General features: G+C 40.9%; 2 protein-coding genes and 2 non-coding genes across 5 annotated transcripts; all 4 read right to left on the bottom strand.

Moving 5' to 3' along the window:
• Positions 1-1,499: 1,499 nt before the first annotated feature.
• Positions 1,500-6,348, bottom strand: tex261 (testis expressed 261). Its single transcript, XM_022764210.1, has 6 exons — positions 6,059-6,348; positions 4,401-4,480; positions 4,145-4,298; positions 3,895-3,962; positions 3,619-3,721; positions 1,500-3,011 (listed from the first exon to the last, which is right to left on the bottom strand). The coding sequence occupies exons 1-6, from the start codon at positions 6,126-6,128 to the stop codon at positions 2,896-2,898; spliced, it is 591 nt and encodes a 196-aa protein (XP_022619931.1). The 5' UTR covers positions 6,129-6,348; the 3' UTR covers positions 1,500-2,895.
• On the bottom strand, positions 3,235-3,307 carry trnak-cuu. Its single transcript has one exon. It is a non-coding gene; the product is annotated as a tRNA-Lys (tRNA).
• A 1,887-nt stretch (positions 6,349-8,235) lies between the features above and the next one.
• On the bottom strand, positions 8,236-17,851 carry LOC111235648 (shootin-1-like). Of its 2 annotated transcripts, none has more exons than XM_022764169.1 (17): positions 17,724-17,851; positions 16,476-16,525; positions 16,160-16,220; positions 15,767-15,861; positions 15,366-15,564; positions 14,538-14,635; positions 13,972-14,053; positions 13,307-13,401; positions 10,715-10,861; positions 10,467-10,620; positions 10,109-10,256; positions 9,836-9,888; positions 9,556-9,653; positions 9,372-9,392; positions 9,224-9,277; positions 8,970-9,120; positions 8,236-8,616 (listed from the first exon to the last, which is right to left on the bottom strand). In XM_022764169.1, exons 1-17 carry the CDS (start codon positions 17,755-17,757, stop codon positions 8,459-8,461), a joined length of 1,698 nt encoding a protein of 565 aa, XP_022619890.1. In that variant the 5' UTR covers positions 17,758-17,851; the 3' UTR covers positions 8,236-8,458. The 2 variants fall into 2 exon arrangements, with proteins under 2 accessions (XP_022619890.1, XP_022619891.1); XM_022764170.1 differs by having other exon boundaries at positions 10,109-10,241.
• A 3,006-nt stretch (positions 17,852-20,857) lies between these two features.
• Positions 20,858-20,940, bottom strand: trnal-cag. The gene has a single exon. It is a non-coding gene; the product is annotated as a tRNA-Leu (tRNA).
• Between the last annotated feature and the right edge of the window lie 1,564 nt (positions 20,941-22,504).

Genomic DNA, 22,504 nt, shown 5'->3' with positions numbered 1-22,504 from the left:
GTGATGACATTTGCAGTATATATTCTACTGTACGTGTAAACACACTTTCCTCGTGTGTGATTTCAGACACTTATAGATGAGAAGATGGCAGAGTGGGCAAACAAGAAAGGTTTTCCTCACCTAAGGGATTTCTCCCCCAAGATCTTGGTGAGCCAGTACCACACCCAGTGCCTCTCGTCAGATCAGGGCCGCTCTAATCTGAAGCACGGCAAAGGCCTGAGTAAGCACCAGCCGAGAGCCCCCCAGGAAGATCAGGCAATCACCTCCTCAAAGCCGAGGGCTTCAGCCTCCAGGCCCTGGACCATCTACATGGGCCTCCAGCCAGAGAGACCCCCTGCGGTGCCTGACCTCCGAGACAGCGTCACAGTGTGGAGGGACAGCAGGAGCAGGCAGCCACACTACAGCACGAAGTGGGACAACATGCCTCGTGCCACCCCTGACCTGCCTCTGGACGTCCTGGAGAGGGTGTTGTTCCCCAGAGCCTTCCCTTCCAGGATTGTCTCCCCTCGGCACTTTGAGCCACAGAACATCGTGGAGGTCCAGCAGCGAGGATGCCCCCAGGGGCGGAGCACCTCCCCCTGGACAGAGGTGGCCATGCACCTGGCTGAGGTGCTGGAGCCTGGACACTACTGAGCCTCTGTGAACTGGAGGAGTTTCAACCAGACTTTAAATTGGTTCACTGTTGTAAATTAAAACATCATTATCATCTCATCCGGTATTAAAATATTTCATATATTTTTACATAGTTTAGTTTCAGGTGGAAAGGACCTAAACAAAATTTTAGATTTAACATGTCCTCACAGATTTTATATCAAATAACGTAGAAATTAACATACAAGTTTTACAACTGGAGGATTTCCTTTTAGGAAAACATCATGTATCATATAGATGTCTGTCCCGTCTAAACAATTAACAGGCATAAAAAACAGACCTATCCTCATAAAATACCCAATCACCCCTTAACTTCATCTTAAAGTGACAAAATGAAGAATGTCACACACCCCATACACTGCAGCTCCAAAAGCAGGGTGAACAGAGGGGTGAGCGAAAGGTGAGAAAACCTCAGTGAACTGGGTCACCTGTCACAGATGTACCTCTGCACTTTCACTGATCCCCTCCAGGGAACTGACTTGGGATCCAGGTGAGGGCTTGTCAACAGCATGTGTGTGTAACTGCAAGCTGTGGCCTGTCAAGTAAAGGTGGGTGGGTGTGCGTGCGTGTGTGTGTGTGTGTGTGTGTCTCGTGGTTTTGCAGTATCCCTTTACTTCATGAAGCACTTCACACCTCAGTGGGGGTCAAAGTGCACACTTGCCTCAACCTGGTGCACCCACTGTGACTTGGCCACATGGGACTAGAATAACATAATGCCATTCACCTAGACAGTCTGGCACACACACACACACACAGATTCTTGAAAGAGTGGAGAGGAAAATCCATTGTACTGCAAATAAAACTTAACACAGACTGAGTGAATTGACGTTGATTGATTGGAAATGATGGATCAGTACCTCTAATTTTATTTCTTTGAACATCAACCTTGAAAAGAACCATTTAATCTGCAAGTTACTTCAACAAAATGTTTTATTACAGTTGTGTGCATACCAGCCTACAATGAATCGCACTCAGTAATTGGTAGAAAGAATTTCTCTCTTTCTCTTTGATAGTACTTTCATCAAACCATTATGAACAGCTTTTGTCCCCAACACCTGTAAGCTTACAAGAGTCATTGCACAGGCTCGATCTTCAGAGGTGTTTTCATTTGTCTTCGATGATGAATGTACAAAAATCAGTTTGTTATTACTGTGAATTCTTATAAACAGTCCCGGTTGCAGACTATCGCAATGGTGATTAATTCATGTGTAAGATGCTCAAAAACAAAAAAATCTCACCTAGTGCATCGTTTTTCCAGCCAAATGTCAATCCTCCAGAGTGAGAGAGACCTCTTGTAGCTCACCAATTCAAGGGTGAAACGTAATCCTTTCTAAGTGCCTTCATTTAACCCCTTTTCATCAATGTGATGCGGCAGGGCAGAGCTTTTATATCATGCCTCACATTGTAATCACAAAACAGTGTCTCCATAGATCAGAAGCTGATTCTTTACAACTTAACTACAGACTGCTGTTTCTCATTTTAAGTCATCTTAATAAGTGCTTCTGTGGCGACTTGTTGAACTGTTTTTATCTAGGATTATTTCACACCAGAAAACCAAGCGTGGACTTCAGGATTAAGCCAGAAAGTACCTTTAAGCTGTCTAAGTCATCTGCAACCCATTCATCATTCATCATCTGAGGAGATGAAATTTTGAACAGTCGTATTAAACTGTCTTCAATGCTACTTTGTGTATTGACTCCGATGAAGTGTGAGACCTACAACACACAAATAACAGCAGGATGTCATGTCAAGAAGAAAAACTGATCATGGTTTATCTGCCAAAGTCAAAGGTTACAGGTATTTGGTGGTTGTTAAATTTAGAAACCCTGCACAAACATATTTTAATACCAAAGCTTAAAAAATGGAGGAGTCCAATGTGACAATAAGAAAGCATTGCGCTACAGACAAGATCCCCTCAGTGAGGTCTCTAGTAGATGTTGTTGGCAGTCAGTACGTACAGACAGACAGACAGACAGACAGACACGAACAGATTAACATGGCCTGTGTAAACTCGTGGACTCGTCCACCAGGAAGCTCTGTTCTGTTCATTGGTCCGTCCTCTTTGTGTGCTCTCCTTCCTCTTTTGGCCACTGCTTCGTTTTAGTCCCATCCAGAAACACATTTCCACAGTCCTTCCAGCTTCCCCTTAATCTCCATCACACACACACACGCACACGCGCACACGCGCACACGCACACACGCACACACCCCGACCCTTGAACCTGCGCCCCGAGTCCGAGTTCCTCAGTACATTTTCTGTCGGCTAGGCAGCACTGCCTCCTTGAGGAAAGAGAACACGAGGAGGATCCCTGACCTCTTCCCCCTCTTTCCCTTGGTGAAGTAATTAGACACCACGTCATCTAAAAAGGAAAAAAAGGGCAATTGTTATTAATTACACCATCCATCAATCATCCCTACCCACTTATCCTTTACAGGACAAAAGGAGGGTTAAAGTCTCTGTAAGTGGATTTTTATATTGTACAGACACCTAGTAGGTTGGAAATGTATAATGTGGTTTGGAAAGTCGTTTTTAAGATACAATGAACTTAACTGATCTCACACAGGGACAGTGAGAAAAGGCTACGCCCAACGTGGGGCTCGAACCCACGACCCTGAGATTAAGAGTCTCATGCTCTACCGACTGAGCTAGCCGGGCTAACACTAGCAATAGCTGTATACCTGATATCGTGAAGTAAGAGACATTGACATGGTCCTCACTGGCACTATGTTCTTTTGGCAATGTATTGAAAAACAGGCATAAGGATTTAAGAATTTCATGACTCCACCAAAAACCCACAAAACGAAGTAAAACAAAAGTTTTCACACAGCAAAAGCAACAGGTTAACAAATATTTGATACACTATGTTATTTCAATAACAAATCAGAGAGAGAGTACAGACTTAAACACAGGCTTTAACTGGAAAAAAAAGAAGATTCTGCGTCCATTTTCCCTCAAAAGAAGCTCACCTCCTTGTTGTATAGTGGACGGCAGCACATTCTCCCCCGCTGACAGTGACACAAAGAAGGCGAAAGGGATCACCCACAGGCAGATGGTGAAGTAGGCCAGCACCTGAGGCCAACCAGCAACAAGTGGAATATCATTATTACCAAAGGAAATGTAATTGCAGAACATACTGTACATCCCCGGTTCATTAAAAAACAGCTTGATCAGATTAATTTGAATTCTGTATGTGTATCATAAATCTGAGCTGCAAGAATGCCACACCCACTCCAGACGTTTACCTCTGAGAATGGATAATACTCTTGTGCAAAGTACTGGAAGGCCATGTAATGGTTCACCACCACCAACACTGCAGAGAGAAAACAAAGGAAATGGAAGGAAACAGGAAAACACTGCAAGAAAGAAAGATTACATGTACACGTCATTGGCATATAATGTGCTTTGACTCAACTTGGTGAAATTATTTGACTCGGTTAATGTTTTAAAACATAAACAGGTAAAGAATCCAAAGCCAGTTTCTGTCATACTGACCGCAGGAGAGGATGAAGTTTGGGGAGCTCAGCAGTATGTAGGGAAAAGTCTGCAAGAGGCCGAAGTACACCAGGTTGGTGAAGAGGCCGACTCCCACCATCAACATTGGGAAGCCTTCAAAAACATAGAGACCTACCAGCACACCTGTCGAGAACTGGACACATTCACAAGTAAAATCAAACAGCAGTGTGACTGAACAGTATTTAGTTAAATATGTCATTTCTACAGCATATTTTTAAAAGCAAAACTTACTCACCAGTATCATGTACTTTATTATTCGACTGGTGGCTACTGTGTATTCTTCTATTAGTTCTGCCAAGTAGTACAGGCCAGCAGCTAGGTGAAGACAATAAGCCAGGAAACAGGAAAACAACAAGAATCGCAGATAAGCAGAACGCTTTGTCATTCTGACTTGATATTAACACAAAGCAAAGATAAAACATATTCACTGAGGCTGGTAAATGTATTTACTCATGTCACCACTTTTGCTGTAAATCAACTATTAGTTAAGGTCCCAACAATAAACGTCATTCATTAATTATAATAACTTAGTAGGGATGTTTTAGAATGCATCAGACATTGTTTCTTGTGGATGAAATACTCAACTTTATTACCAGGATCATACTATCTTCACAGTAATATAGCATTAATACTGCAGTAAAAATGTTGGTAATCCCTTAATGACATCAAAGAGTTTCTCTTTTTCTGAGATGCCACGTGTCCAGTAATAAATGTTAATGAGCTGATAATAAAAACAGATGCCTTGCAGCTCGTGATTGGACAGTTCATTGGCAACGTCCTTGCAATGAACTTAAGAGATACTGGAGGTAAAAATACAAACCAAAGGTAATGCACCGGCCAAAGGGGTTTCTCACAACCTGGCAACCCAAAAGTTGCCCTTATTAATGGATTACAACAGACCTATATATCATTATTAAATATATTTTGACCACTGATAAGGTGTCAACTTATCAATCAACCTTTACTGTAAAACACCAAACATATCCAGTCTCTTGTCAGTGCTAATGTAGGGAGTAAACAGCTAAAAATAAAAATACACAGAGAGGCCTAACATGTTTGAGAGACTCAGTTACACCAATACAGTCTGACAGTCAGGAGCCACACCTGACAGCTGCAGCAGGTGATACGTGGACAGACAGGCTCCTCGCCAAGTTTCCTTTGTAGGTTTCGTAGCAAACTAAGCAGTGTTAGCCACATGTTAGGTGGACAGTTTGTCAGCTACTGTATTATCTAATGTCAACAAATGAAAATGCCACGAAGCTAAGGTTACGTAGACTTGAAGCTTATATGCTAACCTTCCCACTACACACAGCAGATGCATGCTACTTTAGTTGGTCTTTACTGTGTCAGACATTATAAACACACTATTTGCTGATACATCTACCGATTAATTAGTTTGTATCAATAAGCCTGAGTCAGAAGTGAGACATAACGCTAAATGCTAGCTGCTATTAGAAAAAATATAGCTTCCAGCAGAAGTGTTGGCTATGTCCTAAGAAAACCATTTAGAAATGGAAATGCTAAAATGTAACTATAACAAACTGTTATATTTTTACTAAATTGTATATAGTTTAAAAATACGTGTCGTTATCATGTTCGGAAAAAAAAACAAAAAACATCTTGTCTTCCTCAAGTGGAAAAGCTAGCTGACTAAGCAAGCAGATATCAGTAATTCAGTGAATTGACACACGAGTTCTTTATTTTTGAGGTAGGATTAATATTAGTATTTGCATGTTATTATTGACTCATTGGACTGTGCTGAAGCTGTCGTCGCATTGTTAAGCGGAGCCCTGATAACGTTTACTGGTGCAACTTCGCCGGCTGGTTTGGTTCGCTAGCATTAGCAAGCTAATAGCACGTTAGCGTTCGCAAGGATTGTTAGCATGCACTTACCTATTGCTAGAGTGACGAAGGATATTTGGACAACCAACGACAGCCAGCTCAGTAAATAAATAAACCACATCTCTCTGCATATGAAACAACACACAAAAATATGAAAATAATACAGAAACAAAACAGGCTAGCTGACTGCTAACTAGCACTGGTCAAAGTTCCTCCCCCTGTGTTTTCAGTACAGGCTGAAGAAAGCTAAGAAGAAGGGCCTCATCTTTGCCAAAGGCAGGTGTGTCGTGGTTGTAGCGCCCTCAGCGGTTGGAGGAGAAGTGCAGTAGTCTGACATGATCCCTGGGAAACATGGTAAGACAACATATTCAATTGTAATATAAAATGCTTTGTGTGGGTGTTTGAGTATGGAGTCTGTCACAGAAAGAAAAATAATGTTAGGATGAAAATAAGAAAATGCATGATAAGTCAAAATTCTTCTGAGATATTAAGTCAAAGTGATGCATTAAGTTCTAGTCACTCCTTAAATTTCATTTACTTTTTTATTTACTTTTTAATTAGGTGATCATGCAGGCAGCTATTGCTCCATGATTGTGATTCTGGTACTCTGTTTTGTTAGTATGTGACTCTGTTTCACTGTGACTTCTTTCTTTTCATTTGTCATGGAGATCATGGCAGGACATTAAACTATCTAAGTTCCTCTTTTTTTTCCAGGCAGAGAGATGCTTCCAATTTTGAGGCAAGCAAATATTTATTTTGCAATTGCATTGTTCACGGGGGTTTGAGTCTGCAAATGTTGTAACTATGTCGAGTGGAAACAACATGTGGGACAAAAGTAGGGGCTATTTGTGTCCACACCATTCATTCTAAACATAAAAAGTCCACATCTCTATCTTCATTTACAAACGTGCCTGCTTTCTCTGGGCCTTTGGCTCAGTTACATTTGTTTCAGGAATTGTACCTTTAGTAAACACAGGCTGCAGTTAGGAGGATTCCTGTGAGAAACAAATTACACAGAAGTGGGCTATCTAGTAGGTAAGGTGAATTTTCTTGGAAATTCACTCATCTGGGAAGCGTAGCACCAGCTTTTCTAGGGACGGAAAGCAGATACCACCTTTTCACAATACTTTACTCCAGCAATATCTAAAAAGTGCGATATTTGGTGCTTTATGGTCAGAAAAAAAAACACCATTTGGATCTAGTCCTTCTGTGAGTCATTAACACTTCCTTACTATTATTAGTATAAGTATAAAACAGAGTTTCAGAACTTCCTGTCTCTTTGTCTGTCTGTCTCTATCTCTTTCTCTCACATACACACAACCTTGCTTTAATGTCTATGAATTCAATAACACGGAGAAGGCAGCCCACACCTTTGAGATTGAAAGAAATTAAAAATGTATGCCTGAGAGTGAAAAGGCAGACTTTCTAGTAAAAAGAGCTAAATAAAGTAAATATATAATGTGAAACAGTATGAAGACACTAAAATGGTGTCAGAGTCAAAGGTGAGAGTAATTTCATCCCCTTTTCAAATGCTTTTAACAAAGAAAGATAGGCCGATAGATAGATAGCATGGTGTGAGGGTGTGTGTATTCATTCATGCATGCATGCACACGTATACAGTATCTCTGCCGAGGTGAGAAAACAAAAGGCAACCTGCTGCATTTCAAGATACTTTCAGGGGCGCACGGATCACCTGAGGCTCTTATCTCAGCAACACCTCTGGGCTCTGGGTGTGAGAGCTTTAATGTGCCTGCAGTCTCCATCCATCTGCTGGATCAAGCTTTAAGAGACAGACACCTCAGGAGAGAAGTGGGCAAGGGTATTCATATTCAAGGGTGTGTTTTTAATGGCTCGGCTATTTTTCATCTATATTCTGTAGCATAAAAATCTCTGTGACTTGCACTTAGATCAGCTAAAACCCAAGCACCCAAAAAGAAGATTTTAGACATTAAACATGGCTGAAGGGAGCTCCATTTCCTTTGACACGCAACAAGTACTGGCCTTTTGGATCCGACTTAGGTTAAATGGCATTTGAAAAATGCTTTTCTTTGTTTTTGTTTGGCCATGAATGTGAGATTTGATGTTTGTTTGCAACATCCCCCTCCCCCCTGGTACTCCCAGGAGGTTAAAACAAACATTAAGAGCTGTTTTCTGACAGTATTTGATCCAGAGGTGATTGCAGCTCAAGTCTTTAGTTAACCTTTTCAGCAGAGGCCAAGACCAACCAATGGTTGCCCAACATTTTATTGTAAGGGATCACAGAAGCAGTGCTTTCAAATAGTAATTCAGTGCAAAGATATGATGGATTGCTTTTAGGTCAAAGTCACAGTAAAAAAATATAAAATACAAAAACATCCTTATAGGTCAATAAACACTTCTGCAGTTCATCATCATATAAAACAGCAATGACAAATGCAGTGATGTTGAAATACAAAAAGTGATGTACTGATCTCAGTTCTCTTGGCCGATGATCAGAGCTGATGCTCTGATACGAGAGTCCCTCTTCTGCCTGTTCTGTATCAGCCTCCGGAGCACAGGAGCGCTGCCGCTCTCACCTGCCCAGGGAACATCTCCTGCTGCTGGGACACACTGTGCACCTGGCTGGGGGTCTGACCAAGAGATCACCACATCCTCAGGTTAGCCACAAATCCAAAAAATAAGAACTTAAGGAGGGTCTTTAACAGCTGGCCACAGTGATATAATAAAGTTCTGATGATAAATATTGCAGAAGCTAATGCGGCTTCACTGGGTTCAAACACAGTCTGAAGGGGAATTATTTAGGCCCGCGGTTCCTTAAGTACAGCTATCTGTGAAGCTGAGTTACACAGTAACACCAGACAATACATAATCACAACAGGAGTATCAATCAAAACCCAAAAGAAAAACCAATAAAAGACAAAGAGACACCACACTCTGTAGCATCATGATGAACACAGAGTGACGGACTGACATGACAGCATACCCTGTGTTTGGATTGAGGTGGACGGGTCCTGGTTCTCCCCCATCGCTCTCCTCCTCCTCTGGAGCACCTGCATTAGCTCTGCCTCCCCAACATTTCGACCGAGTCCCCTCCTGGACGGCACTCTGCGGTGGTGCTGACGTTTCATGTTGCCCTGGTGCATTAGATGGTTAAAGATATTTCAAAATGCAGTCGCTTGAGTTGTCACTGCCGTGCAGCTCGAAAATACAGTAAAACGTGGCTTTTAAAATTATTACCAGCATCCCTTTCAACTCCAGAACAGCTGATTTTCTGTTTTCACTCCTCTGGTCCTGCAAGAAGATTTGGGATATGAAGAAAATGTCTCGATGAACAGTATCTCAGCTGTTTTTATAATAAAAACAAAAAGGAAGAGAGGTGACTGACCTTCCATGAGTTGTCATCCTCCTGTGAGCAGAGAAGGTGGACGGTACTTATCAGAGGTTGTGGTTTATTAACTATTAACTTTGGATTATGTTATTATGTACTGATAGTTTCTCTGGACAAAATAATCTGAATGTCGAAAACCTGCAGACACACACTTAAGTCTTTGTAAATACAGTTTGTCTACCTGTACTCTCTTCATGGGCCTCAGGATGATGCCTTTCTTTATTCTCTCCATCATTTCATCCACCGCTTTCGCCTTAATGTCCAACAAGGGTGCTGGTTCTTAAAGATTAAAAACAGATTAAAAGAAAAAAAACAGATTGTAAGCTTATAATTAGTGTTTCTACTCTGTACTTCCTAAAGACAAACTCTGTCACATTTTGGCCAGTATATATGATAATCAAGACTCGACACAGAACCCCTTTACTCCTTCAAGGGAAACAAAAGGGGAGAGGGAGACTCACTGTCTGGGTCACCTTTACTGTCTTTCCTCCTGCTCCTCAGGAAATCTTGGAAACTAGGCACAGAGAGAGAGGGAAGTTAGAGGTGTCGAGTTATCATATTCAGAGGACTGGTGTTTTCATTTCACAATGTCAGATACTAACCTAACCAACTTTGTTCTCCTGTGCTCTACTGTGGCTCCTAAAGTGTGCATTTTCTAAAACTTGTGCAACTAAGACTTTTCACTGAAACTCCCCATTGATTAAATGGTGGAGGAACCTCTTAATTAAACATACTTGATGACAGTAGTGGGAGGAGGAGGAGGAGGAGGAGGAGGAGGAGGAGGTGGTGGAGCCGGAGGAGCCGGAGTGGATTCCTCCACTTGTTCATCAGTCGTATCCTCCATCTTCAATGTTTGTAACTTTTTCACTACAGAGGAAGACACTTAAACGTTGCCTTTGATCATTAGTATCACAAATAAAGAGAGAATTCAACCATTATTTTGAAACCAATGGAATGTAAAAGCGAGAAATTGTTGGAAACACCCACATAGAAGGGAGTTTTAAGGTCTGAGATGACTGAGACGAGAGTTTTGCAGGAAATAGTGTTTGCTGAGAAAGATTTCTGAGGAGTGTTTTCTCCACTAGCAGCTACCTTCTTCCTGCAGCTGCGTGACAGTGCTGTTCGCCTCAGACAGCTGAGTTTCCAAGACCTTTCTCTCCACCTCACTCTTCTCCAGCCGCTCCCTCAGGCTCTGCAGCTCAGAGAGGACGCTGCTCTCCTCCTCAGCGCTCTGACTCTGTTTTACCTGAACACAGGAATCAGAGAAACACGGGTTATTATGGAGAAAAATCCATAGACTCTAGTACCATGACAATCTCTTTCATCACACGCACACTCACCTGGTCCTGGTAGTAGCGCTGTATATCACTCAGGGCTGTGCCGATGTTGGCTATTTGCTCCAGCGCCTGCTGCAGCTGCAGGCCGGTCTCTGAGCTCTGCATCGGCATCATGCTCTGCCCGTTGGCCTCCGTCTGCTGCACCAACATCTGACAAGACAAACCAATTCTAGCTTCACCTTTTCGACATCTTGAATACATCTTTACGATTATACGCTACTCCGAAAAATGGGAAGAGAAATACATCAGTGACAGTGAACCACAATTAGAGGAAAAATAATCTCCGATCTGAATGACTCGTTGTTCATTTTCTCCCCCCAGGAGGTTGTCACAATGCGGGGAAATGTTTTCAAAGCACTGTTTGATTGAACAATGACTTGAAGCCTTGTTAGAATTACTCATCTGCTTCATTGAAAGGTACGGACAATGCAAACAGGATGATTAAGCTGTGAGACAAAGCATCATTTTTCCTACATTATGATAAGTGGCTTGTAAGGAAAAAGTAAAAACGTCCGGCTTTGCCTTGGTGCTCGGGGATAATTAGATTCTTTCTTCTGTGGTGTGACAAATATGTACGCTAACTATCATTAATTATTGTGGTTTAGAGCTCATAAATGATCAGAGCACTATAAACAAACCTTTTGTTACTTTGCGTGAGCTTTAACATTGTGATGTTTAAGATTGCATATGGGTAAAATGTGGGTGTTGACCAGTTAGATGAAAGTAGACAACTTTATTAATCTATTATCAAACTAGTTTGGTTGCTTATGCACTGGGACAAATAACAAAACAGACGCAAAGTGAGTCAAGACACAGGAGATAACAATGACAGATATAATGGTAAAACAGTGGTAACACTAACATGTAAACAGATATCGAGGTTCGGATCAGGAGTCGAAAATGAAAAAATGAATAAATAAAAGGCCGACCATAAGTGATGCATTTGAAAATGTGACCAATAAAATAGGTGATTAAATCAAGTATGTCTTTCTTATTCTTTCACATACTGTGTGCAGTCTACAGTATAATTTAGGCAGTAGCTAGAAATACTGACCTCAGGAGTCCAAACTCACCAGCAAACACAGATCGTCTGGGATTTTTTTTGATTTGCTCCCAAAAAATTTCTGCAAAATCTTCTGCACATTTAATTATTCATGTAACTGCTCAGCTGTATGTTCTGTGGATTTGATCTCCATACGTGATAAGTTGACTCCCAGGAATATCAGAATGAACATTAAATCGTGTAATTGTAGTCATTGAAACACCCATATCCCCTGAAACAATACGAAGGTCATGACCTTGTTTCACTCTGATCGTGTTGGGTTCCTAAACCGTTTCTCTGACAGGTTGTACGGAGGTTTTTTTGGGAACAGGTCCATCATCAGAGAACAGGAAGTGAGAAAAAATGGGTTTTCATTTCTGTGTTTTTACAATGAGGACAAACTGAGGCAGCAGGTTTGGTGAGCTCTCTATCAGAGCATCCAGCACGAGGCTCAACGCTGCAATTTACACCGCTCTAATCTCCGGTGTCCCCTCAGCAGACACCAATTTTCACACAGCAATTAGCACAATTATTTCATACATACAAACACACAGACCCAGCCACATACAGCAACACAAAGAGACAAAGATACACACACAGACACACACACAAAAAAAAAACTCCAAATTGTTTCCTGTTTGAGGCCCTGCATCATTATACCACCATGCATCACAGAGAAGAGGTGTGAATGGTTGGTGTTTTCAAAACACATGAAAACAGACAAATAGTAGTGCATACAAGAGGCATTCAGCTCAGGGGGGTCTTTTACCATGAATTGAGAGTAAAGGGGCTGAATTGTGTGAACAGTTGGGGGTCCTTTTCACAGGTAAGGACCCCTGCTAGGCAGCCCATTGTGCGCCTGTCCGATAAATGGAGGACACTGCGCACAAAGGCGACAATTGCTATATGCTCGGCAAAACATAAAGGTGTCAGGCAAAGACAGGTTGTGCTTAAAGACCACTATTCTCCTTCAGCAGCAGTGATGACCACTAATTATGGGGAAGGGAGGGGCTAAATGGGAAGGGAAGGGAACAGAGAGACGTTTTTTGAAAGAAAAGGCCTTCATTATAGGAGCAGGTGGGGCAGCAAAAAAACTGTGTAGTGTGTGTGTGTGTGTGTGTGTGTGTGTGTTAGGGTATGTGGATGTTAAGCGAATTGGTGTTTTTTCCTGCATGTGTATGAGTGTGTTTCTGCTTTTGTTTGTGTGAATGCCTCGCCTCACACAGAGAGAGCCCGGATTTGACCAAAGTGTCATCAGTGTGAAAACAGAGAATGGAGACCCCTTCTCCTGTCCCGCCGCATCAGCTGCTCTCTGACAGAGGAAGTGTGTGCCCCACCACCACCACCACCACCACCACCATCTCCACCCACCCACTGCCAAGTGTCCGTCTGTTCGCCGTAGCTGCCCGAAGGTCAGCGCTAACACTCCCGCTCCCTTCCTGTGGCACGACCTGTCACCCTCAGTATCTATAGGTGTGAATGTATGACAAAATGTTTCATGCCATGCTGAAAACACACACGCACACACACATATGCATGCCACGCGCTCAGACCTGGTGGGCAAAGACCTCCGCTTGCTGCCTGAGGTCCTCCTCCAACTCCAGTCTCTGAGACATTTCTGTGAACTCCTCTGTGACAAGCTGGGAGACTGTGCAAACACACACACAGAAATAAAACACACAAACAAGAATGATGTGGCATTTATAATGTCATTCGCAGCAGTGTTTTTGGTACTGAAATGATCAATCGCTTTGTAGGTTTGATAACTGATCAATCATGTTATGTCATTTATGAAGTAAAAATGCCATATATTAGCTCATATTATGAGGATATGTTGTAAAACTCTACGTTAAAGAGTCACTTCACCCAAATTACAGTTACTATTATAACAATTAAACTCTGGTGTTTTGGGGTGGCAGCAGAAATCTTCAAGACAGGTATCACAAAACCTCAGAAAATAATACCAACAATAAAACCAAAACTTTTTCTTTTTTTGCATGAATGGATATCACCAAATTAAATTGTGTTTCTGTTGTTATTGTTGTTTTGTCATTTTGGGTGAACTGACCCTTTAAATGCCTTTAAGCTTTTGACTGATTGAACATAATATGAAATGGAAGCAAAGATGCCACCTTGAGGTTGGGGACATGTGACGATAGATTAAATAATAGATTATCTGGGGAAAGTTACTGATCGCATTCGTGTGATGAGGACTTACCTCGTTTGATTTTATTCATGGTCTTGCTCTGTTTGCTCATTTTCCTCAGCATGGCCTCTTTCTCTGCAACCTCCAGAGCTAGCTGCGATAAAATGTCTGTGATAAGGCACGCTGGTATACACACACACACACACACGCACACACAGACACACACACACACACACATACACACACAGACACACACACACACACAGACACACACAGACACACACACACACACAGACACACACAGACACACACACACACACAGACACACACAGACACACACACACACACAGACACACACAGACACACACACACACACAGACACACACAGACACACACACACACACAGACACACACAGACACACACACACACACAGACACACACAGACACACACACACACACAGACACACACAGACACACACACACACACAGACACACACAGACACACACACACACACAGACACACACAGACACACACACACACACAGACACACACAGACACACACACACACACAGACACACACACACACACACAAAGACACACAGACACACACATACACACACACACACACAGATGTACCTGCTCTCTCAGTTGGTCCAGCTGTTTGGTCAGATCCTCTACTTCTTGCTCCAGCTGCAGCTTCTCAGCCAGCAGACCGTCCACTGACGCCTGCAGCTCTGACACACAGACAGGAAGGAGCTTATGATGAGTTAGAGACCCCAACACCAAATCCCCAAAAAATCCCAATAAATAATCAAAACACAACTTGTAAGTCCATGACCATGATCCTTATTCCTGCTCCCCTGTGATGATGATCTGATTATAGATGATCTGGATCATGTTACTATGGAAGTTTGAAGGTGCATTTCATAATCAGTTTCATTCAGGTAGAGTAATACTAGCCCCAGTATTCCCCTCATTAGCCTTGTGTAAAAGTCATAATTACAGTTACACAGCAGTGGGTTGTATCTTCAGGGTTCCCACGGATGTTTGCTCTCTTCCCGCAAAGATGAAATGTTTTAAGATGCTTTTTATAATTAACCCTAAGAGTTACACAGGAAACAGTGTGATCAAACCCTGAAGCACAGGTGGGGCTCAGAGTAACACTAAAGTAAGTCAGCCTGATTATAAATACATGAATGTGGTTCTTCTGCTAATTGGCAGAACTGGTAATGTTTAATATATCATGATGCTTATTAATAGACCTCAGGTGCAGCAGCAGCCTCTAAAGTGCCTCTTATTTCTTAAGGTTATTATTAGTACTTGTATTCCTAGTTATATACGGACTCCCATTATTGCTTGTGTTCAACAGTTTGTTTTCAGTTTCACCAGGAAGATTAAAAAAAAAAAAAACAGATTGTGCGTTTATTTTTGGATCAGGTGAATTCATGAGTAGTTTCGGCCAACCTGCGAGCTTGACTTGGCTCTCCAGCAGCTGCGTTCCCTCACCGCCACCACTGTCCTCACCGAGATCAACCACATCACCGTTAACTGTGGGGTCAATCTCGGGGTCAAAGGTCACAGCAGCCAGGTTTTCAGGCAGCTCGGGGATGAGCGGCATCAGCATCTGGCTCCTCCTCTTCAAGACTTTGTTCTCCTTGGTCACCTAGGCAACAGAGGAAGTGATGGTGAGTGTGGAGGTCGATGCTCTTGATGTTATTTTTATAAAATGACAAACAGAAGTAAAGGTGAGGTCGGGGTATATCACCTGATCTACAGTATGTGAAGCTACTTTGCACAGCTGCTACTTAACATTTCAGCACTGGTAAGGGAAGGGAAGGAAAGACAACACAGGTAAATACACTTACCTTGACAGCCAGCGCCTCAGCACTCTCCCTACAAGATCTTTCAATCTGAAACTGGAACTCCAGCACATTGATCTCCTTCAAGAGCTGATTGGACGCTGGAGATGAAGGTCGTTAGTCATGGTCTCAGAAAAATATGAAGGACAGGAGGAATTTGTATTGAAACAGAATCAACTTAAATATCAGTAAATAGTATTTGAAGGACTTTCCATGCTAAATTTGCATGTCCACGTTGGTTTCATCCCCCTTGTTTCTTCACATCTCTTTACTGACATGCAGTGAAGTTTCTGTTGTATATTACCTATAGGTGTGAGTTTTCATCTGAGTGGGTTTCTGCCAAGATGATGTTCTGGCTGAAGAAGGCAAACAAAAGGAAGAAATGATCTGAATTCTCACCTTCCTCCAGCTCAGACAGTCTCTGATTGGCTTCATCCCGCTGCTTTTCCAGGAACTCATACTAACATTCAACCATTGGCACAAAGAAGAAGCAAAACAGGAGACAGGGTTCAATTCATACCAACGACCTGATGTGTTTGATTTTGTTCATATTTTATTTTATTAACACTGACAGACGAGGCACCAAAATTGCATTATCCTTGTTACTATAGTCAAGTTTGTGCACTTGTACTTTTATAGCATTTTTTTCCCTGATGCACATTGGAAAGTGGCACTAATTAACAAGTAATTTACTCCCTGTCACTATCAGTAATACCTGAACGTCTCCCTGATCTTCAGAAGACAAACTGCTCTCTTCATCAGACTCTGTGGGAAACAGAGAATCATTTTATATTCACACAACAGACGGACTGTGGCAAGAGAAAACAGAGAACACGCTTAGTGGCGAGGCGAGATAACCGAAGATCCTCACATCCTCTCAGCGTGACTGCAAGAGGAACTTCACGAGGTCATCTGAAGGAGTTGAGCCAGAGATATAAAGGAAGTGAAATCACGGATAAACTGGTCTCACTTTCAGTGGGTTCAGACTCATAATAGTTTCCAGATTCTACTTCCCTTTGTCCAACAAACTGAGAGCTTCATAGTTCTTAAAGAAAGTTGTTTGACACTTTGCGAAATAGACTAAATTGCTGTCTTGCCCAAAGTTAGGATTTCTTATGGATGAACAGAACAAACAAAATATAACGTGTTGATTAAAGACCTTTAGAGGTGCTGGTAGCTGGATTTTGATACTTAAACCAGAGTCGATTTAACTGCACTTCTACAACTTTGTCAGATTCACAATGGACAGGAAAAAGATCAAAATCAACCCAGCAGAACTAGAGATATCACATTGATAATAGATATCTAATAGATAAATCTCCTATCGATAACTAAACCACTGCCAGTTTAGTCAGCGAGTCAGCCTTGTTAAAATAGTAGCAATAAACATAGCCTTGAGTCTCAAGCCTCAAACAGAGATGAGCAACGAGCTGTCGAGGTCAAAGATCACTTTTTCTTTATTTTCAGTCTATAGTCTTAATGCTCAACCAACACTGACTCAAGTGACATCACTTGATAACATTTATCAGATTTCGTGCAGCTCCAACTGGAGCTCCAAATATCTTTATGCGACTTTTTTCACATATGCAGTACGACTCCCAAAGACCTGTAAACCCACGATGATGCATAAAGTTCCCCTTTAAATCAAACATATTAAAGTGTGTGTTAATTGATCTAATCAAGACTGAATGTTCAACATTTATAAAATTATAAATCTGCTTTTAAGAAATGATCAACTACATGAAGTAAAGGCATTTCTCATACACTAATATAGAAGTTACGTACAAAACTGTTGAGCTAAAAGCCCTTAATGTTTTACTTTGCTCCAAACGTGAGTCCATAATAAATAACAGGACCTATTTAGCTTTTAGATACTGAGAAGTCTTTCTGAAACTGCAATAGTCATCATGTGACTATATTAAGTGTCTCAGCAGCAGTTTATATCCACATTATCAAGTCTTACCTGCAGCTGCACTGTCCTCATCTTGGACCCACATCCCGTCGTCGGCGTGCTTTTCAAGCTCTTAGCTCCTTGGGAAACTAAATTAAGCTGCACATTCCAGCACAAACAAAAAACTGCTTTCTCTCTCTGGGCAGCACTCGCTTTATTATGAAGGAAGCAAGTGAAATTTTCTGCTTAAACCCTCCCCTACTGCTGCTATTTCAAAAAAAAAGGAACTTTTTCCGTACATTGGCCAATGGGCCGTTTTAATCATCATAATCTAATGTCTTTAATGATTTACAGCTAAATGACAGTTTAAATTTTTTGTGTCTAAAGACATGTAATTCATATGTAAGTATTGATCACCTTTGTTTGATTTTGCTCTTGATGTTACAAATGAGAGGAGGAAGTGTGTGAGCTTTTCCTCCCTTTGCATATACAGTGAAAAGGGGAAAATGTAGCCTCTGTCTCTTCATGTGGTCTCTGAGGGACGACACTGTCTCCCTGCTGCGAGATCAATGTCACTCAAGCAGCCAGGGCCCGGCAAAGCTGCTTTTATTCCTCTATTAGCATGTGTGCTAAGAGTTCATGACCTCTGAAACATCACACACCTGCCATGGGAACCAAATTCTGGGTGATTTCTAGGAGCACACTGAGAGCTTGTGGGTTAAGTACGTCTTCCGTTTAAGTCTGAGTGTTTGGTTTTGCCTGCTTGGAGCCCCAGACTTTTTGGGTTTGGTCTGTCAGGGTGAAAAGGAAGATAAGGAAGGATGATGTTGGTTGTTATTCAATATTTTTTCAACTGTCAACCAATCCAAAACCAACAATGCATTTCTCCATCCCTGAATACTCTCTGATTTCTCTACCCTGTCAGCGGGACTCAGTCATCTCCTAAAACAGCTGGGCACTGTAGTTTTTAGCAAACATTGCACAAATCGGAATAAATAGTGCATTTATCAGGGACTACATTTTTATGTTGTGGCTGCAAATGTAACGCTGACTGGGACATATTCACAGACAATTTTTTTTTGTTTTATTTATTGTTTTCATCTATAGTGAATGAAGCATTTCCTTTAGGTGGATAGTGGATAGAGACCCACGTGTTGTTATTTATGTAACAACAACACACTTAAGGGAAGGGTAAGGGAAAGATCGGTTATTGAGTATCTCATGACTAATGCATTGTGCAACTTTTTCTGTGTTAAACCAGACCAGTTTAATAATGCTGGACTGATCACAAGTGGATGTTGAACTGTAAGATTGGGTATTTTTGGCTGAAGTTGATTGAACATTTTCTGATACGTTCAGTGTCAACGTATTTGCATAAATATGTAATTTAACAACATATCCTCATTATTTTAATAGTAAATGTCCGGTCACAGTGATGTTTCCTCCAAAACATATTTGTTGAACAATGTAGGACTATAACATGGAAGAATAAGTTGTCTGTCAGGCTTTGGCTACACAGACAATACTTGTAAAATCAATTCATTGTTTGTTTTGGTGTTTTCATGGGATCTGTTGACAAATACTGAATATTGCCAGAACTTAACTTTTGAATTGCCATTAAATACTCCTTATGATTGACATGTGAAAGCAGAGACATCTACCTGAGACCCCAAAGTTTGACCACAGTCTGTTCCAAGCAGAGGCTTATTAAATACAGTTATGACCTACTAGAAAATACAGGATGAAAATATAGGATGCTTCTATGACTGTAATTAACAGTTATCATTGTTATGATACAGACATCACAAAAATGTCCACAGGGTGATTTAGATTATCTTTAAAACTCAGAAATGATTTACAAACATCCACATTGGATGCTGAAACATGCCAGAGTTTAATGGCGGCCTTGGATACGGCTTTTTAAATTCCAAAAGATATTGGCTGCAAGATTTCTTTATTTGCAAAACAAACATGGGACAATAAACATGTCTAATGATTCCTGGTGAAATAATCAAAAGGCCTCATTGAAATTTTACACTCTTAAATCACCCTTAAAGCACAAGCACAAGCCAGTACAGCTGAACGATAAAAAGCTGCTGTGAGTCATGGCAGTGACGTCCTTGTGATTTAATGAGTCTTTTCTCTCTCAGTGTGTTGCTCTCTTTACAGGCACCACCTGAGCACCAAAGCCTCCTCCAGCCTGTCACCCTGACCTTTACTAATGATTCTTCACCATGTTAATAAAGGTGAAATTGTCACTTAACATTAGCTGTTGTCTGGTGTTTCTTGCAGTGGGCGACATTGTCAGAAAACTCAGTCCTCATTAAAACTGCGTCTTTAAATTCTGGTTAAATAGAGACAAATTAGAAAGGCAGCAGTATTTTATTTTTGAAAATCACAAAGACTAAACAAGGCTGGCTTTTGGTTTCAGTGAGCCTTTGGCCTTTATAACACTCTTTTTATTTCATTTGGAGATTAATTACTCCGCGCTGACTTTAATTTGACAGCTCTTTTGTCTTAATCAAGCACACACAGGCTTCTTTATCAACATCATCACAATATTATTTTATAATACAGTCAAAAGCCGTCCTATTTAGTGTCTAAAAGCAGTACATAAACACTTGATGAATAGTTTGTAACACCCTAAAAAGTAGCAGATAAAGCATTTATTCATGTATTAACTGCTCCTGTGGACCTCCATTATTGGAGGCCGATATATAAACAGATACAGTAAAACACAGTTTTTATTATGTAAAATATGTTTTCATGGGAAAAGTTATATTTGCTATTGTTACATTACACAGTACATTAATAAACACTTTAAATGTCCTTATACCTGCTCCCAACAATATTATAGTGTGTTATAAACTATTTACAAACCATAAAGTTTATACAGACTATACTGTAGTTACCATGCTATTACTTGGTGGAAAATATATTTGATGATTACAGTATGTTGCTGCATTATTACATTTAAATATGATCACTTTTAGGCCAGAGCAACAGATGACAGACTGAGCACGTATCTTCAAAATAAAAGTCTCTGCCAAACTGATAACAAAAAAAGCAACTCTCATTTTGACTGAAAAGCAGAAGTCACCGACAGGAAGCTCCGGTGAATGCCGTAAAACGTGTGAACAGGACGTCTCGAGCGAGTTGAGTCAGAAGTGGGCTGTAGGTTTAGGATTAGCGAGTCAAAAACATTTTGTCAGAAGTGGGATTCGAACCCACGCCTCCAGAGGAGACTGCGACCTGAACGCAGCGCCTTAGACCGCTCGGCCATCCTGACGTTATAACGTACTGACGTCATAAATCTATATAAAAAAATGAACCTCTTAAACTACGATTGTATGATATTAAATATTCGACATTACGGACGTCTTAAAACAAGAGTCCGTTGAACAGCTTAGAACGAGGCTTAGCTGCGTCACACTGTAACACACTGTCATGTAAAACAAAGACTTGCACGAGGGCAACGGTTAGCAGACGTGCTCTCCTACCACCATGACAAGAGTTAGCTTGTGGAGCTCCTCACACTTTCCCATCAAGTCACGCACCGAAGCGAACTGAAAATTCTACTTTACGATAATTCCAAAAAAGTAAATAAGTTAGTGAACACGTGCAAGCGTCCTTAAAACGGTCGTTCGGTTTCATTTACTGTTTTCTTTAACCACTTTTAAAAGAAAACTCATCTTACCACACACTGTTCATCAGTTTGTTTCTGCTCCTCAGTGAGGCTGACGATGGTTCCACCAGGTGACATTTCCGGTCATTAGCCTGCTATTTTATTTGTGTTGTGCAGCATTTTTTACACATTTTTCCCAGACACATTTCACATTGTTAGGAATCCAAGATGGATGATGAAATGTTTATAATTACTTTTACTTTTAGCAAGCATTTTTAGAGTTATTTTTCAGTTTGCTAAACGGGCTTTGATCACCCCTGAAAGTACCTGCAGGTGTGTGTTGCACTTTAGACACTATTTAGCAGCAACAGCATTCAGCCTAAGATTTTTACATTTGGTGAATAGACTCATTTATTTAAACGTATTTAGTAAGGCAAGGCAAAAGTTTAACAGTGTAATTCTTATCAACAATTAAGTCCTTAACATAAGACATTAAAAGGCATTAAGATGCAAAAGTAAAAAATACAGTAGGTACATAGTCAAATATGAATGGGATTTTTTTTTTTTTAAAGTTACAGTGTGGGGTAGAATATTAAAGCCTATTAAAGCCTATTTTTTAACGCTATTAGTGTGTATGTATCAATATCTTAATGTATCAATACAGATAGATAGATAGATAGATAGATAGATAGATAGATAGATAGATAGATAGATAGATACTTTATTTATTCCCTAGGGGAAACTCAGTGTTAAAGGGTTTGTCATATGCAGGTCATTGTATATTGTTTTTAATTGTAATTAATCAGTTAGGTTCCGGTGAGAGTAAAAGGGAGACATCACGATGGTAACAGACAGTCTGGAGAGCATGAAACAATAGTAAAGACCCAATTAATTAAAAAGCATTGGACCATCTGACTAACAAGTATTTCTCTTCTTTTAATGATAAATGCGCTTCATAACCGATAAGAGTAGTTTTTCTTCATAGTGGTTGAGATCATAGTTGGTTTTTATTCCTACCAAACTCTGCTGGAGCTCTGGAGGACAGCCCAAAACAAATAGCAAAAGATGTTTTATTTTCTGTCTCTGGCCTCTCTCGCCTTCTTTACTACTTCATCATGACTGGCTCAGACACCACGCGTGCCTTTCATCCTGATAATCTCAATCCTGGCAACCCCTCCCTCATTTGCATCCACACATGTTGTTGGTCCACGACTCTGTTTTAAAGCAG

The sequence above is a fragment of the Seriola dumerili genome, unplaced genomic scaffold (genome assembly GCF_002260705.1).
Source record: "Seriola dumerili isolate Sdu_G_001 unplaced genomic scaffold, Sdu_1.0 BDQW01000531.1, whole genome shotgun sequence".
In the NCBI taxonomy this organism is placed as follows: Eukaryota; Metazoa; Chordata; class Actinopteri; order Carangiformes; family Carangidae; genus Seriola; species Seriola dumerili.
The sequence above is the reverse complement of the archived record's forward strand: the minus strand, read 5'-3'. Positions and strand labels throughout refer to the sequence as shown.

What these genes read in the sequence shown, in the direction of transcription:
- tex261 (XM_022764210.1), bottom strand. Translation starts at nt 6,128, where the DNA reads ATGTGGTTTATTTATTTACTGAGCTGGCTGTCGTTGGTTGTCCAAATA. An exon ending in TAATAAAGTACATGATACTG is followed by an intron (nt 4,299 to 4,400) that starts GTGAGTAAGTTT and finishes GAATGTGTCCAG; the next exon opens with TTCTCGACAGGTGTGCTGGT. An exon ending in AGTATTATCCATTCTCAGAG is followed by an intron (nt 3,722 to 3,894) that starts GTAAACGTCTGG and finishes GGTTGGCCTCAG; the next exon opens with GTGCTGGCCTACTTCACCAT.
- LOC111235648 (XM_022764169.1), bottom strand. Translation starts at nt 17,757, where the DNA reads ATGTGGGTCCAAGATGAGGACAGTGCAGCTGCAG. An exon ending in GAGCCAAGTCAAGCTCGCAG is followed by an intron (nt 14,636 to 15,365) that starts GTTGGCCGAAAC and finishes TCTGTGTGTCAG; the next exon opens with AGCTGCAGGCGTCAGTGGAC. An exon ending in CATGAATAAAATCAAACGAG is followed by an intron (nt 13,402 to 13,971) that starts GTAAGTCCTCAT and finishes GTGTTTGCACAG; the next exon opens with TCTCCCAGCTTGTCACAGAG.